Source organism: Erythranthe guttata, chromosome 12 (assembly GCF_056151865.1).
Source record: "Erythranthe guttata isolate IM_541 chromosome 12, IM_541, whole genome shotgun sequence".
NCBI lineage: Eukaryota > Viridiplantae > Streptophyta > Magnoliopsida > Lamiales > Phrymaceae > Erythranthe > Erythranthe guttata.
The window spans coordinates 17,421,497-17,436,660 of NC_142544.1; the positions used below are offsets into that span (position 1 = coordinate 17,421,497).

At 40.3% G+C, this 15,164-nt stretch overlaps 5 protein-coding genes across 8 annotated transcripts; 2 read left to right on the plus strand and 3 right to left on the minus strand.

Annotated features, from left to right (window-relative positions):
* Positions 1-3: 3 nt before the first annotated feature.
* CRR28 (Tetratricopeptide repeat (TPR)-like superfamily protein) lies at positions 4-4,969 on the plus strand. 2 transcript variants are annotated; one of them, XM_088826009.1, is made up of 2 exons: positions 79-1,870; positions 4,679-4,969. In XM_088826009.1, exons 1-2 carry the CDS (start codon positions 196-198, stop codon positions 4,759-4,761), a joined length of 1,758 nt encoding a protein of 585 aa, XP_088682135.1. In that variant the 5' UTR covers positions 79-195; the 3' UTR covers positions 4,762-4,969. The 2 variants fall into 2 exon arrangements, with proteins under 2 accessions (XP_012847511.2, XP_088682135.1); XM_012992057.2 differs by lacking the exon at positions 4,679-4,969 and having other exon boundaries at positions 4-2,105.
* On the minus strand, positions 2,136-4,056 carry LOC105967464 (uncharacterized). Of its 2 annotated transcripts, XM_012992061.2 has the most exons (3): positions 3,181-4,056; positions 2,588-2,915; positions 2,136-2,463 (listed from the first exon to the last, which is right to left on the minus strand). In XM_012992061.2, the coding sequence occupies exons 1-3, from the start codon at positions 3,829-3,831 to the stop codon at positions 2,444-2,446; spliced, it is 999 nt and encodes a 332-aa protein (XP_012847515.2). In that variant the 5' UTR covers positions 3,832-4,056; the 3' UTR covers positions 2,136-2,443. The 2 variants fall into 2 exon arrangements, with proteins under 2 accessions (XP_012847515.2, XP_088682137.1); XM_088826011.1 differs by lacking the exon at positions 2,136-2,463 and having other exon boundaries at positions 2,577-2,915; positions 3,181-3,957.
* A 102-nt stretch (positions 4,970-5,071) lies between the features above and the next one.
* On the plus strand, positions 5,072-7,798 carry LOC105967403 (Protein kinase superfamily protein). Its single transcript, XM_088826008.1, has one exon. It carries the CDS (start codon positions 5,631-5,633, stop codon positions 7,524-7,526), a length of 1,896 nt encoding a protein of 631 aa, XP_088682134.1. The 5' UTR covers positions 5,072-5,630; the 3' UTR covers positions 7,527-7,798.
* Positions 7,799-8,005: 207 nt separating this feature from the next.
* LOC105967466 (Tetratricopeptide repeat (TPR)-like superfamily protein) lies at positions 8,006-11,273 on the minus strand. Of its 2 annotated transcripts, none has more exons than XR_016034610.1 (13): positions 10,909-11,223; positions 10,546-10,698; positions 10,336-10,434; positions 10,152-10,253; positions 9,886-10,029; positions 9,652-9,746; positions 9,437-9,566; positions 9,239-9,343; positions 8,987-9,093; positions 8,831-8,882; positions 8,648-8,730; positions 8,413-8,562; positions 8,006-8,307 (listed from the first exon to the last, which is right to left on the minus strand). XR_016034610.1 is itself a non-coding variant. In XM_012992064.2 (13 exons), exons 1-13 carry the CDS (start codon positions 10,999-11,001, stop codon positions 8,218-8,220), a joined length of 1,410 nt encoding a protein of 469 aa, XP_012847518.2. In that variant the 5' UTR covers positions 11,002-11,273; the 3' UTR covers positions 8,006-8,217. The 2 variants fall into 2 exon arrangements, 1 of the variants encoding a protein (XP_012847518.2); XM_012992064.2 differs by having other exon boundaries at positions 8,648-8,737; positions 10,909-11,273.
* A 2,049-nt stretch (positions 11,274-13,322) lies between these two features.
* On the minus strand, positions 13,323-14,429 carry LOC105967465 (glutathione S-transferase U17). The gene is made up of 2 exons (XM_088826012.1): positions 13,852-14,429; positions 13,323-13,778 (listed from the first exon to the last, which is right to left on the minus strand). Exons 1-2 carry the CDS (start codon positions 14,167-14,169, stop codon positions 13,410-13,412), a joined length of 687 nt encoding a protein of 228 aa, XP_088682138.1. The 5' UTR covers positions 14,170-14,429; the 3' UTR covers positions 13,323-13,409.
* Positions 14,430-15,164: the final 735 nt, after the last annotated feature.

Sequence of the window (15,164 nt, forward strand, 5' to 3'; positions counted from 1 at the left end):
ACACCTAAGTATAATAATCTATAGTCGTATGCAGTTCGTATAATCTATAGTCGTATGCAGTTCATAGTCGATTATAGCTCTAAATACAGATGTCAAATTCGTCAAATTCGTATTTACCTTTCAACAAGATTTTGGGACCTTTTAAATTAGTTGTAATGAAATTGAGAAAACGGATAGAGCGAATTAAGTTGAACAATGGCCACGGTTTCAGCCACTGCGCCACCACCGGCAGAAGTCTCCACCTCGCCGCCGCGCCACCATCATCGCCGCCGTATACTTCACATCTTAACCCACTCCCCCATCGTTTCCGTTCCTCAGCTCAAACAAATACATGCGCAAATCCTCCGCACTTCTCCAGCACCACACCCCACTCCCGAAACTGTATTTCTTTACACCAGGCTCCTCCATTATTCCTCCTTAAAAGACTTGGTCTACACTCTGCGAATCTTCAGCCAAATTCCAGATCCCAACACGTTCTCTTACAACACTCTCATTAGAGCCTATGCTCATAGCAAAGACCACAAGAAAGAAGCTTTTTCAATTTTCCGGCAACTGCTGAATCAGGAGGGTTTGTTTCCAGAAAAGTACACGTTCCCATTTGTGCTCAAAGCCTGTGCTTATTTGTTTGCTTTGGATGAAGGGAAACAAGCCCACGCGCACGTATTGAAACATGGGTTTGGGTCGGATGTTTACGCGAACAACAGTTTGATTCATTTCTACGCCTCGTGTGGACAATCGGAGAGTGCGAGGAAAGTGTTCGATAAAATGCCCGAGAGAAGCTTGGTCTCGTGGAATTCGATTATCGATGCGCTTGTGCAGATGGGGGAGTTTGATGATGCTTTGAGAATGTTTGTGGAAATGAAGCCGTCATTCGATCCGGATGGATACACGGTTCAAAGTGTGATCGATGCTTGTTCTGGTTTGGGGGCGTTGTCTATGGGTATGTGGGCACATGCATATGTGTTGAGAAACTGCGAAATCGATGCTAACTTCGATATCCTGGTCAAGAATTCTCTGATAGAGATGTATTGCAAATGCGGGTCGTTGAGAATGGCTCTGCAGGTTTTTCACGGAATGAGTAAACGGGATGTGAATTCTTGGAACGCTATGATTTTAGGATTCGCAGTGCATGGAGAGGCAGAGAGAGCATTCGAACACTTTGACCAACTGGTCAACGAAGAAAGAATACAGCCTAATCCGATTACATTTGTTGGTGTCTTGAGTGCTTGCAATCACAGAGGTTTGGTTGAAGAGGGCCGTAAATACTTTGATATAATGGTAAATAAGTTCAAGATAGAGCCCGTTTTACAGCACTATGGCTGCCTAATCGACCTTCTGGCACGCTACGGGCTTATCGAGGAAGCCCTTGATACAGTATCCAAGATGCCAATGAAGCCCGATGGCGTCATTTGGAGAAGTCTTCTTGATTCTACTTGCCGGCAAAGTGGAGGCTTGAGCTTGAGCTTTAGCGAAGAAATGGCGAGGCGTTTAATGACAGACGAAGCAAATGCAAGCAGTGAGGCGTACGTCCTTTTATCAAGAGTGTACGCATCTGCCAACCGTTGGAACGAAGTTGGATTGATTAGGAAGCTGATGAGTGACAAGGGTTTGACTAAAGAGCCTGGCTGTAGTTCGGTCGAAGTTAACGGCACTGTGCATGAGTTTTTTGCAGGGGATTCGACTCATCCACAGGCGAAAGAGATTTACCAATTCTTGGATGTGATTGAAGAAAGATTGAAAGGTGAAGGGTATATTCGAGATTTCACACAAGCGCCTTTGGTCGACGAAGGTGAAGATGGGAAGGGGAATTCACTCAGGCTTCACAGCGAGAGGCTGGCGATTGCGTTCGGGATTTTGAAGTCGAAACCAGGTATCCCTATACGTGTATTTAAGAATTTGCGTGTTTGTGGAGATTGCCATAATTTTACGAAATTAATCTCTAAAATCTTCAATGTGGAGATTGTTATGAGAGATCGCCTTCGGTTCCATCGTTTTAAGGATGGTTCGTGTTCTTGTATGGATTTCTGGTAAGAAGCTGTAGTTTGATCGTCTTCCAAAATCGATAAACTAATGAATATATATATACGTGTTCTATAGTTCGAAAAGTGGAGAAAAAAAGAGAGGATTATCCATACTTTTCTAAAATCCAAATCATTTGCTTTAATTCACCAACCATAACACTAAACAACTCACAAATCTACAAAATCCAGGCCAGTATAGAACAACGATTTACGACAAAAAATCAGTTCAAACAAGGAAGAACAAAAGAACAAAGAATGTGAAGAATATATGATGTAGGAACCTAACAAGAAATAATATAACAGTATCTACTCCTATCACGCGATCGTATATACAAATGCTTTATGCGTATATATGTTTTTTTTTTTGGTGAAAAAAAAAACATGCAGCTGCTTCGACGGCTGCGATTTCGGGGCATTCTTGATTACTCCGAATCTTCACCTTCTGATACAGAAAAAACATGAAAACCGTGAGACAACATAATAGAGGGTCGAAGTAGTAGATATATGATACGAACCGAGTATATGTATAAAATTAATTGATTTACGAGTAAAAGATTATTTATTACCTTGTGATGAAGGTGGAACCACAACGATGTGCATGTCAACATTATTAGGAGGAAGCTGCAGACGGAGAGGATAAAGTTTTCCGTTATTCAACGGACTTCGAGCGCACAAAGTAATACCGTAAATTCCCAATTCGTCCTCCAATTTGCTTTTCAATTCATTCAATCCATTGCCCTTGAATGTAATTGAGAGCTCTTCAAAACCTTCGTCAAATTTACCGTCTTCATTTGCTATATGGAAATAAATTATCCTTCCATCGCTGCCCTTTGGGGGCGATACCCTTCTGCTACTGCCGCCTTTTGGAGGCGAGCTAACTAAAGAGTCGATCGACTGCACAGAATTCGAAAAATCGAATTAGTGAGCAACCGTAAATTGATATTTCAAGAAGGAAAGCTCGATTTTCTTGAAATATACTTAAATTCTCATCTGGATATTCGATTTAGCTTTCATCTAAGGTCAAATATTCTATTAAACTTTTAACCAAAATTCAAATAATTAATTAATTAATTGATCATAGTCTTGAATATTAGATTTGAGTAAACAGAATCTATCACATTAAAAAACAGACAAAATCAAGATTTGTTCGATCAGTTACCTCTTGTCTGGAAAAGCTAGATGAGTGAGAAGATTGGCTCCTAGCCGGAGAGGTGGACTGCGCCGAAGAAAAAGAATCTTCCTTCACCATCACAGGCGGCGGTGGCTGCGGCAGCGTCGGCGGCGGTGTTTTTCTCGTCGGTAACTGTGCCGAAGAAAAAGAATCTTCCTTCACCATCACAGGCGGCGGCGGCGGCGTTTTTCCAGTCGGTGACTGGGCCACCACAATCTCGACCACGTGGACCTCCCAGAGAACCCACTCGGTATCGTGGGTCACCGAGTTCCTCCACGGCGGCAGACCGCCGTTCGCCCTGAGATACTGGCCGTACCTCGTCTTCAGCTTAACGGCGCCTCTCTCCTTCACCGGCTCCCACTCGACGGAGCTATCGAGCCGCTTGGGGAGAGTCTGCAGAACCTTCCGCCCCGTCATCCCCAAAAGAAACGGCTGGTTCGACGCCGTCAGGTACTTGCCGTAGCAGCTCTTGAGGCGGATGATGTCGTCGGAATTCTCCACGAATTCGACGGTCCATTTGGCGGCCTTGGACGAGCCGCTGCGGCCCTGGGTGACGGACTCCTCGTCTTCCTCCGCCGTCAGGTACTTGCCGTGGGAGTTCTTCAGCCGGACGGCCTTCGCGTGGTGAAAAAATTCCATGGCGGTTGTTCTTAATTATTAATTTGCACAGAATTTGTTTTTTTTTTTTTTTGGGAAGGGATTTTGATTTTGATGGGTTGTTAGTTGTGTAACGACGGACAAAAAATGGAGTTTGGATTGGTATGGATTCAATGCGGATAAAAAGTATTTATACGTAGAAGATTCTAGAGAGAGAAAGAGGAGAGAGAGAGAGAGGAAGTTTCTTAGGATACAGAGGTGAACAACTAGTAGTAAGAGGCGCCAGCTATTAGTATATACGAGTAGACAACGACGTCGTTTATTGTCCTAACGCGGCTAAGGGTATATTCAGGTTTGACACTCCACGTGGATTAACAGTGTTTGACAGAATGATAAAATAATGTTTGATTTTTTCATTAAATTAATGCCCTCACCTACTATTAGTATTATTATTTATTTAATTATTATTAATAATAATAATGTATGCGAATGATGATAAACACTAAATTCTATCTCTTATCTTTATTGTAGATATTAATAAGATATTGATTTAAAGTTTTAGGAATGAGTAAGTTATATACAACTTGTATGCTATAGCACACCAAATTAGAACAAATAGTTTTGACCTTCAAACTGTAGGGGTAGTTGTCCTTTGACCAATGAAATAAAGGTCAACTAATCTGGTCAAGGTCAAATAAAAGGCAAAAATATAAAGAACTGCGTACATGCTTGTTTAGCTTGGTAGAAAGCTAAACAAAATTAAGCAGCACTGGAATTGGCTAAAATGGATTTTAATTTTTATTTATTTTCTACTTTTTTCAATCACGAACAAAGTATTTCAAAAAAGGATGGAACTTGAATTCAAAATATTTTCAATTTATTTTTGCAGGTGTGCGAGATGCCGAGGCAACCTTTGCCGAGTCCCACTTCGACGGAGGATTTAATCCATCAATAGTAGTAAGTTGCTTTTGAGTTCGATTCTCATTACCCCAAATCTTCTTAGTTCGACTCTGACGACGGTGGGATACTGTCTGCTTCGATAGGCCGCCTTCACTATTTGGATACACGAGGTACATTTGTACTGCTCCAACTCCGAAACCAAATCCATATGGATGCATAACAATAAAAATATCTTGTCCAAGTAAGCCAAAGGCAAACCAGAATATGCCCCGTTCAAGAACACCAACACTGTCGCTCGTAAAATGACATAAACTCCACTCCTCTTTTGTTTTTGTTTCGATCAACAAGAACAGTTACTTCCTACAGATAGCGATGAAGAAAGCAGTGGCTACAAATCCACCGAAAAGCGCTCTCGAACTCCCATGCATCAAGAGTGAAACAAATGCAAAAATGATGATGATTATATAATCACCTCTACGACAAGAACTTTCCCCGCCCGATGAAAGAAACGTCCTCACGAAAATATTCATCGGTGTCAAGTACAGAAACACCTCTGAAATCATTCCGTCAATGCCAATAATCGGAATCTAAATGAAATGCAGAATCTAGGAATTGAATTGGCCAACTCAATAGATTAGTAACTAATAGTCCTTATTTTACTGAAAATCAGTTGGAAGATCTCACGTGCAAGTCACGTGCCCCTGATGTTTTGATATTTGTCCACGTCGGCAAAAGTTACGCTCTCTTGAATTTTTTTTTTTCTTTTTGTTTTTTTCTTTAATTTTTGTCTTCACCCCATTTTATTCACGTGAGTGCCCCATTTTTCCTCCCCTCGAGACCCACCACCACCACCAAGGTAGGCCCCACCCCCAAATTAGATCAAGATTTAGATCTTTCCTCCCCTCATTGATGACCACTTTTCCCATCTCGGCTCCACCATCATGCCGCCGCCACCACCACCACCACCTTCCGCCGCCGTCTCCGCCACAACCTTCATCTTCCTTCTCACATTCTTGACTACCTCTACACCATCATCATCCCACAGCTGCTCACCACCACCACCACCCACAACCAAAATCTTGTGCCCACCCTTCACCTCCCCGCCGCCGTTCCCATTCTCCTTCTCCGCCGGCTGCGGCCACCCCTCCTTCCAAATCCACTGCTCCGGCGCCGGCACCGCCGCCGCCATTTCCATCAACAACCTCTCATTCTCCCTCCTCCACTTCGACACAAACTCCACCTCCCTCACCCTCTCACCCACCCCCCTCCCACCACCACCCCACCACCACCGCAACTGCACTTCCACCCCCACCGTCTCCACCCTGAACAGATCCATTTCCTTCTCCGGGTCACCCTTCCGGGTCGCCGACTCCTCCTGCTCCCGCCTCTCCGTCCTCAAACCCTGCCCGCCACCAAATCTCCCCAACTGCAGCCGCTGCTCTTGGGAGTGCAAGCTCATCAAAAACCCCATCCACCTCATACACGACTGCGGCGGCTCCTCCTCCTCCACGCGCCACCGCGACGACTTCCAGCCGGAGTGCCAGGGCGACGTCCTCGGCGTTCTCGACAGCATACTCAAACTAGGGTTCGAAGTCGAGTGGGACGAAGACGATGACCCTTACTTCTCCAGCTGCAAATCCTGCAAATCCAATAATGGCTTCTGCGGCTTCAATTCATCAAACCCTAAAAAACCATTCATCTGTTTCCCATCCGAATCAACAATCCGCCAGCAAAACCCTAACCGAATCGCCGTCTTGTCGATAATTTCCCTATTCCTCTGTTTCCTGATAGCAATCTCAATAGCATTCGTTGTTTTCCAGTCCAAACGAAGAGCCCTAATCGAAGCAGAGGAAGACCCAACCATCATCTTCCTCCGCCGCCACCGCTCCGCCAGTCTCCTCCCGCCGGAGTTCACATACGAAGAGCTCGCCACATCCACCAACCACTTCGACCCCAAACGCAAAATCGGCGACGGAGGATTCGGCTCCGTCTACCTAGGCCACCTCCACGACGGCAGATTAGTCGCCGTGAAATACCTACACAAGCACAACTCCTCCACCACCGCCGCCGCAAAAGGATTCTCGAAAAAATCATTCTGCAACGAAATCTTAATCCTATCCTCAATCAACCACCCGAATCTGGTGAAGCTCCACGGCTACTGCAGCGATCCGAGAGGCCTAATTTTGGTGTACGATTACGTACCCAACGGTACACTCTCCGATCATCTCCATGGAGGAAAACAGAGTATTTACAGAAGAGGAGCCCTAAATTGGAGCACACGTCTCGAAATCGCTTACCAAACGGCGACGGCCGTCGAGTACCTACACTTCTCGGTTATTCCGCCGGTAGTCCACAGAGACGTGACTTCGTCGAACATTTTCATCGACGGTGAAATGAGAGTGAAGGTCGGCGATTTCGGGCTATCGAGGCTTCTAGAATGTTCGGAGACGACAACGGGTCCGCAGGGTACACCGGGTTATTTGGATCCGGATTACTACAGTTCGTTCAGGTTGAACGAGAAGAGCGATATCTACAGCTTCGGGGTGGTGTTGCTGGAATTGATTACGGGGATGAGGGCGGTGGATCAGACGAGGGAGCTGAGGGAGATGACTTTGGCTGATTTGGTGGTGCCGAAGATTCAGATGGGGCTGCTCCACCAGGTGGTGGACCCTGTTCTGGTGGTGGATGTGGAGGCGATGGAGGGGGTGAGTGCGGTGGCGGAGCTTGCTTTCCGGTGCCTCGCGGCGGATAAGGACGATCGGCCCGATGCTAGGGAGGTGGTGGTGGAATTGAGGAGGTTGATGGGCCGCCGCCTCGGTGGTGGTGGTGGTTTTTGACGGGGAGTTAGATGCTAGAACTGGTTATTTACATCGGGTATATTTATACCATAGATTTAATAAAATAACTATCTGCTAAACACACATGCGCATGGCCCTGTGTGTGTTTATATGTAGATTTACGGTTCGGATACATCGAGTGTAAATAACAAGGTGTAAGATCTAATTTTCGGTTAGGACATGATTAGTGGTTTAAACTTTAATAATTAATATAATTGATTGGTCTAGGGTGCACCACGTGCACAAATGGGGACGACTTTTTGACTGGGAAAGTTGTCAGATGTTTTTGTTTTTGTCTTTGGTGAGTAGATTTGTTTATAGATTTATTGCATTTGGATTTAGCATGATGAAAATGTAATTAGTACTTAATTAAGTATACAATAGTAATTAATTAACATTTTGTGAAGGAGAGATCCTTTAATGGATATACTATAGATATAATGGGATGAATAATCTAAGAATGGTAAATTAAAAGAAAATATTAAAACAACTTATTACAGAGAAACCTTCACCAAGTATAACATCGACAAGAACGACGACTGTAAATTCATTAACCACGTGGAATTACACGGAGAAGACAATTGCCTTTTTTTATTTATTATTGATAAGTTTATCGAAAATTTCCGTTTATTCATCGCATCTCAACATTTTTCCGGGCTATAGTAGTCAGTACGAAAATTGTCAAGTTTAGCTAAGTGAAGTGTGTAGCTTCTAACTTCCGAGCTTTGTCGCCATAACTTGCAGCTTCGGCGTCCTTTCCTAATATCGAATAAGCCTTCTCCTATATATTTATCGATTGCAAACAATTATGTAAAAATAAATTGAAATAACCTAAAGTCGAGAAAGCGAAAACTTATGCAAGTTTGGGGGGTATATTCAGATATACCGTGAGAAACCATAAGAACGGTGCACCCTCCCGTTTCTTCAACTGTTTTTCAATAGCTTGTGTAGCTATGTGTGCTTTGCCTGTGCTTAGCAGCAAACTTATATGTACTTCAGCGAATACATCAAGCTGTTCGTCAGATGCTCCGATTATCTAGCTCAAGAAAAGGGTATTTACGTCATTCTACATAAATATAGGCGAAGGGCTTTCGGTTTTTTTTTCTTTTCTCAATAATTACCTTGTAATCAATGGCATCAAAGTCGTGCCCAAGAAGTCCCAATGCCTCCGTATAGTCGCCCTTCCCGTATTTATGAAGAGCTTCTGCAAGCTAGAATAGTGAAATAGTTATTATTATTGGATTTTTTGGGGAAAACAATTTAAAAGAATTAACAAATTTAAAAAAGATTAAAAAGAAACAAACCGAAAGTCCTTTCTGCATTATTTGTTGTTTCTTCTTGGTCATTATGGAAACCCTAGTAACAAAACGAGAAAGCGTTGAAATTTAAATGAAAAGCCGACAAATATGCATCGGAAAATTCGGGAGGCGAGGGAATTGAAAGATCTTATTTAATTCAACCTGGATTTCAAGCCTTTGAGTAGATCTTCAGCTTTATTTAATTCTCCCGTATACGACAATGCCCATAATATCAAGATATCAAGGTGCCACTCCAGAAACCAAACGGTCTACGTTTCAAGTTCGAGTATGAAATTGTCAAATACAATTTTATGGATTTTAAATAATTATGTAAAACATACGGAGACGATAAATCAATAGAAATTTGCAATTATTTCGTGCATTTTCATGAAGTTAAGAGTAGTAGCCACTTACTTGATCCGTCAAACAATCGGCTAACTTCTTTAGCCGGTCCCCAAAAATATCGTGTCCGCCTCGAATATACACGCGCAACAACAAACCAATGGCATTTAGGTATACCTGCATTTAACATATGTAATTAAATAGGAAAAAAAAGGTATATTTTTTCGGCCCTTTTCAAAATAAGTTTGTTTTACGAGAAAAATTACGAACCTCTGGCGGAATTGCATCACTTCTTTCCAGTTCTTTCCAAATGCATTCGTCGTAAATTTCCCTAACTTTTTCCATTGGAGCATGTCCTTCCAAGTAGCACAGAGCTACGTGCCACCAGTTATGTGTATACCTAAATAAACCGACGAAAAAAAATGATTAATTAGGAAGCTTGTTATAAAAATATCGTTTCTTTTACATGAATATTTATTACATACATAAAAGACGACAAAGAACTCCATGATCTTGAACAGTTATTCATGAACTCAACCGCTTCTTTGAAACGACACTCGTCCTGGTAAACATGGCAAATCTGCAATTTTTGTCAATAAAATAAAATTCTGATTCGATTTTTTTTTTCCGGTAAAAGGGATTAAGCTATATCCATAAAAAACACGAAAAAAAAATTAAAATAAAAATTGGTTACTATAGTAGAATTAATTCAAACTCACAGCATGCTGTGACCAGGTATCGTCTTTGTTGATCTCGTATCCCGTTTTTCCAGCTTTTTCCGCTTCTTCCATTCGACCAAGCTCTAGTAACGGAAATGCAAGCATGCCGTATATATAATCCTCATGGTTATTCATCGGCAGGACCTGTTTTTTTATTACATGCAATTGATTAAAAATTAATCCGGAATAAACTCTGCAAAAATAACAGACAAGTCCTTCGAAAATCAACATTTGCTGATCAAGTTGCCATGAGTACAGAAAAGTACCTGTTCGACGAGTTTCAAAGATAGATCTGCCCGACCCATATAAAAGCATAGCACTTGAGCTCTCTTTAGTGACACGAGATCTCTAGGGAACTCTCGTAAAAGCTATAGAAAAAAGTCAATGCATAAAGTCAATACCGATTTAAGTTATAAAACTAATCAAGAATTCAAGGTAACAAAAGACGACCTTCGAGTGCAGATCCACAGCCAGGTCATCGTCTCTATCCGGAGAAATTAAATACACAACACATTCGAAAACCGCCTTCTCGTATGAACTAGCTTGTTCCTGCAAATAATTCAACCCCGAAAACGAAACGAAAAGAAAATCACATAAAAAAACACAAGACAACCTCGAACAAAAAACAAGTTACTGTGTCAAAAACAAGGAAAAATATACAAGAAACGACTTGGCTGTATCGATTAGCAACGGAACACGAGAAGAACCGGTGGAGCAGAGAAAATGGGCAGCCAGAATATTCCCTAAAACACACTCTGGATCACTCTTTGGAGCTTCCATTATTACTGATCTTTTCCTTCCATATCTAAGCACCTAACAGATAACCCATTTAGTTAACACTACCAATCAGCAAACCTTAACAAGAAATCAGACAACCTATATAATATTAACTGAAAAAAAAAAAAAAAACCCAAGAAATTAAAAGGGGGTCAAACCCATATAAAATTGACACCAATCAAGATTATACAATTGAAAAAAAATTAAAAATAATAATTGAAGTAGGCTAAAATAAAATTTGCTGACCTGGTGATAATAGGAGTTGATAGCAGAGATGCAAGAATCTGAACAAGTTCTTACTTGATAACCCCATTTGTCCAATTTCATCTCTGTTTCCATCTGTCTATATATATATTTTCAAGAACCAGGTTGAGTTTGTATCTTGAATCTTGATCGATTGTTTGTGTAGTAGTGTATCAGTAATTTGGGGGTTTGAGGTTTATCCTAGAATGAATGAATAGATAGATAACCGTCTCTCTAACAGAAGCTTTCTGTCGTTTTACTGTTTCCTATTTTGAGTTTTGGATATGATGAAGATATCATACTATTTATTCACATCTCACTTTTTTTCTTTTTTAATCTGTTTTCACAGCCTTTCACCATCAAATTCTACTGTCTTTTACTGCTACTGAGCTTTCTTTGTGTAAACAAGAAATTCTATTTTGGTAGCATTTCTATTTTGTTTTTATTCCCCGCAACAAAATTATATTTATTACACTTCCCAAATAATTTTGTCAAAACAATTTCAAAAGTTTCTCTCTCATTTAGATATGATGTGACTGCTACAGTGAAATGATTTGACTGCTACACTAAAAAATGTCTTCACTAAAAAATAAATAAATATCACTTCATCTTTCAATTTTTTTTTCTAAAATACTTTTTTCTAACACTTTTAAACATGATGTGACTGCTATAGTGTATTTTGTCTCCTTCCAAAACATAAACAAACTAGGGCTGGGCATTTGGGATCGGGATTCGGGATCCCGTCCCGTCCCGAACGAAATTTTACTATTTGGGACTAAAACTTCGGGAATTCGTAATTACGGGATTCGGGATCGGGATTAGGAACAAATACGGGATCGGGATTCGGGAGTTGGTTCAATCCCGATCGGGATATTTTAACCCCGAATTAGGAAAAAAAAGAAAAAAAAAACTAATAAAAAACACAAACACACACACACACACACACACATATATATATATATATATATATATATATATATATATATATATATATATATATATATATATATATATATATTTAAGTTGGTTTAGTGGATAAAATCATACTAATGGAAAAAAAATGCAAAATTTCTCACTTTTTAGGCAAAAATATGGGATTTTCCGATCCCAATCCCGAATTCCCGAAATATTTCGGGATACCGATTTACCGGGATTTAATAATATGGGACGGGAGTGGGATTTAAAATTTCTATCCCGAATCCCGAAATCCCAATCCCGAAAATCCCGAATTCCCGAAATCCCGTCCCGAACTCACCCCTAAAACAAACATTACTTTCATTCGCAAATTTTTTCCCCAAAACACAATTTCTCAAAATGAAATCAAAATAAGTTCCAAAACGCTTCCAAACATTGCCCTAGCTTAGGGAAAGTCATCAATTCTTTAATGTTATTTAATATTAAGATTTAATTTAGAGTTAATGACGGCCAAACCAAAAAAAAAATTACGGTCAAACCCCTGAAGTAAAGTCAAATTACGAAAATACCCATCATGTTTGGGTAATTACAACTACCACTCAACTATGAATTTGTTTTACAAATTCATTCTTGCGGTGTCAAATTTAGTGAATCATCTAGATTATGTGGAATCTTCTCCACTTTATACCCGTTTTACTATATTCGAGCTTCATATTTTGAACAAGATGATGATCATAAGATGGGTATTTTAGCTTGTAAATATCATATTGTGGAGCATCAGAAACTGGATTTTTTGCATAAAACGAGTATAAACTGGAGAATTTTTCATGAAATCTAGAAGATTTTGATGAATTAGACACAATAAGAGTGGACATGTAAGAAAATTCATAATGGTCGTAATTACCCAAATACGAGGGTGTTCTTGTAATTTGATATTACCTCAAGACGTGATCGTAATTTACTATTCAAATAATTAGGTAGTTAGTAGAAAATTAATCTAATATTATTCAATTCAAATTAACTAATAATTTACAATGGTCTAATGGAAATATTACAGTTTTCATCCCTGAAGTTTGCACCGATTTCACATTTGGTCCCCATGTTCATAAAAAAATTATATTTAGTTCCTCATATTTCAATTATTTAACATTTTTTTGGTCATTTCCGTCAATCTACCGTTTAGTCCATCAGTTAGGGCAGTAGTGGACACATGCTTCATTCTGTTAATACAAACGGAAAATTGACGGAAATGTCTAAAAATGTTGAAATTTTGAAACATGAGGGATTAAATGTGTTTCTTGTGAACATAAGAGACCAAATGTGAAATCGATGCAAACTTCAGGGATGAAAGTCGTATTTTTCACATGGTCTAATTAAATATTACTTGCAATTCTTAGGAGTGTAATTATAAGATTTTAATTCATTAGAGTTACTTGTAGTACTTTTCAGATACTATAATATTTCTTTATTTTATTTTGTTTATAAATACAAAAAAAAAATGATAAAAAATAATAATGATGGATTAATAATTTTTATTATGCGAAAATACATTTATAATTTATTCAATACAGCAAAAATTAATACATAATTTAATGTTTTGCAGAAGCCTTGGTTTTAGCAACGATGAACTTAGCAACTTCGTAGAGCTTCTCAGTTTCCGGCAAGACACCCTTAACAGAATCATCGCCGGCGAAATTCTCTCCCCATTTCAACAAATTAGGGCAATTACCGATCAGAGTGACGTCACCCATTCTTTCAATAACCCTAATCCACCCCAAGAAACCACCCAATGCAATGTCCAGGTACCCAATTTTATCACCTCCGAAGAACTTCCCGCCATTGCTGCACTTCAGAAACGCATCTTCCAACAAATTCAAACCCTCAATTGCTCCCTGCAAAGCTGCCTTCTTCGCTTCTCCTTCGTCCGCCATTAATATCGCCCTTGCATTTGGGTACCACTGCAATTTTGATAATTAGGTTATTTTAATTTCGAGAAAATTGTTATAAATAAAAAAAAAAAAAGAAGGTTACTTTATCGTCAATGTAAGCGGCCCAAAATCGGGCGACGGCCCGATTGTAGGGATCGGAAGGGAGGATTTGGGGGCCGGAAGCCCAAAATTCGTCGATGTACTGGACGATGATTAGGGATTCGGCGATGGGGTTTTCGCCGTGGATGAGGACTGGGATTTTTTTGTGAACAGGGTTTGATTTGAGGAGGAGATCGCTTTTGGTACCGAATTTTTCCTCGAGGAACTCGTAGTTCACGCGCTTGATGTTGAGTGCGATTCGGGCCCGGAGTACGTACGGGCTTGGCCATGCACCCAACAGCTTCACTTCATCAGAAGCCATTTTTTTCTCCTTGGAACTCTATTTGCAATCGATATAGAGAGAGAGAGAGAGTAGAGAGTGTAGGTGGTGCAGAATTCCGACCTAATTTCTTGGCAGAGAAAATAGATAAAGGAAAAGAGGGGCTCACTGAAATGAAGGTGCCATTAATATTGATTAATAGTTTGCAGCTCACCTACCAAAATTCAATGAAGGGAAAATATATTATATATATTGATGGTTTGGTACATTGCATGGCTCTAGCTAAACCACATCCTCTATCAATTCATTGATAGACATCTTTTTTTTCTTTTAGGGGTCCCAAAATATTATACTCCCTATATATTCAAAAAATCATAACATCTACAATTTTACGTTTAACGAAGGAACTCCAGCCAATTATATAGATACATTGCCTAAATTTACATTCTCGTATAATCGTTTACAAACTATACAAGGGACGTAAATCAAACTAGGCTGATTGTGTACGACAAGCTCCATCCAGCAACCGTTTACAAGAGATTCGTTCGTACTTGAGGCAACTGACGCTGACTCATTTATTTCAACCGCTCGGTGGTGCATTTGCGGGACTAAAAGGTACCAATTTGAAAATAGCCGAAGAGAGGACTCCTTCGACCATACACCCGGTAATAAAACACTGAGTGGATCTTTTGCTGCCATGTGTTTTTTTTGTATTTTTCTAAAACGCCTATAGGTAAACCCAAGTGGAGAATATATAAGCCCGCATGGGTGTAGCTCAACTGGTTCCGGAGGTGATAAGTTGGTGCAAGGTCCTAGGATCGAATCCTAGCAGCCGCAGTGTGGGAATTTCAACCCTGGGCACCAGGTCCAGGTCCGCTACCTTAACGGGCCGTTGAGTTACCATGATTTACATTCCTCCATCAATTCTTGTCGGGCCAAGGGATGGGGGCCCTGTTAGTGCAAGTGGAGAATATATAATAAATAATTAAATATTACACGTGGCAGCTGGGCTTATTTTGGACTCAGCTTCTTAGGCC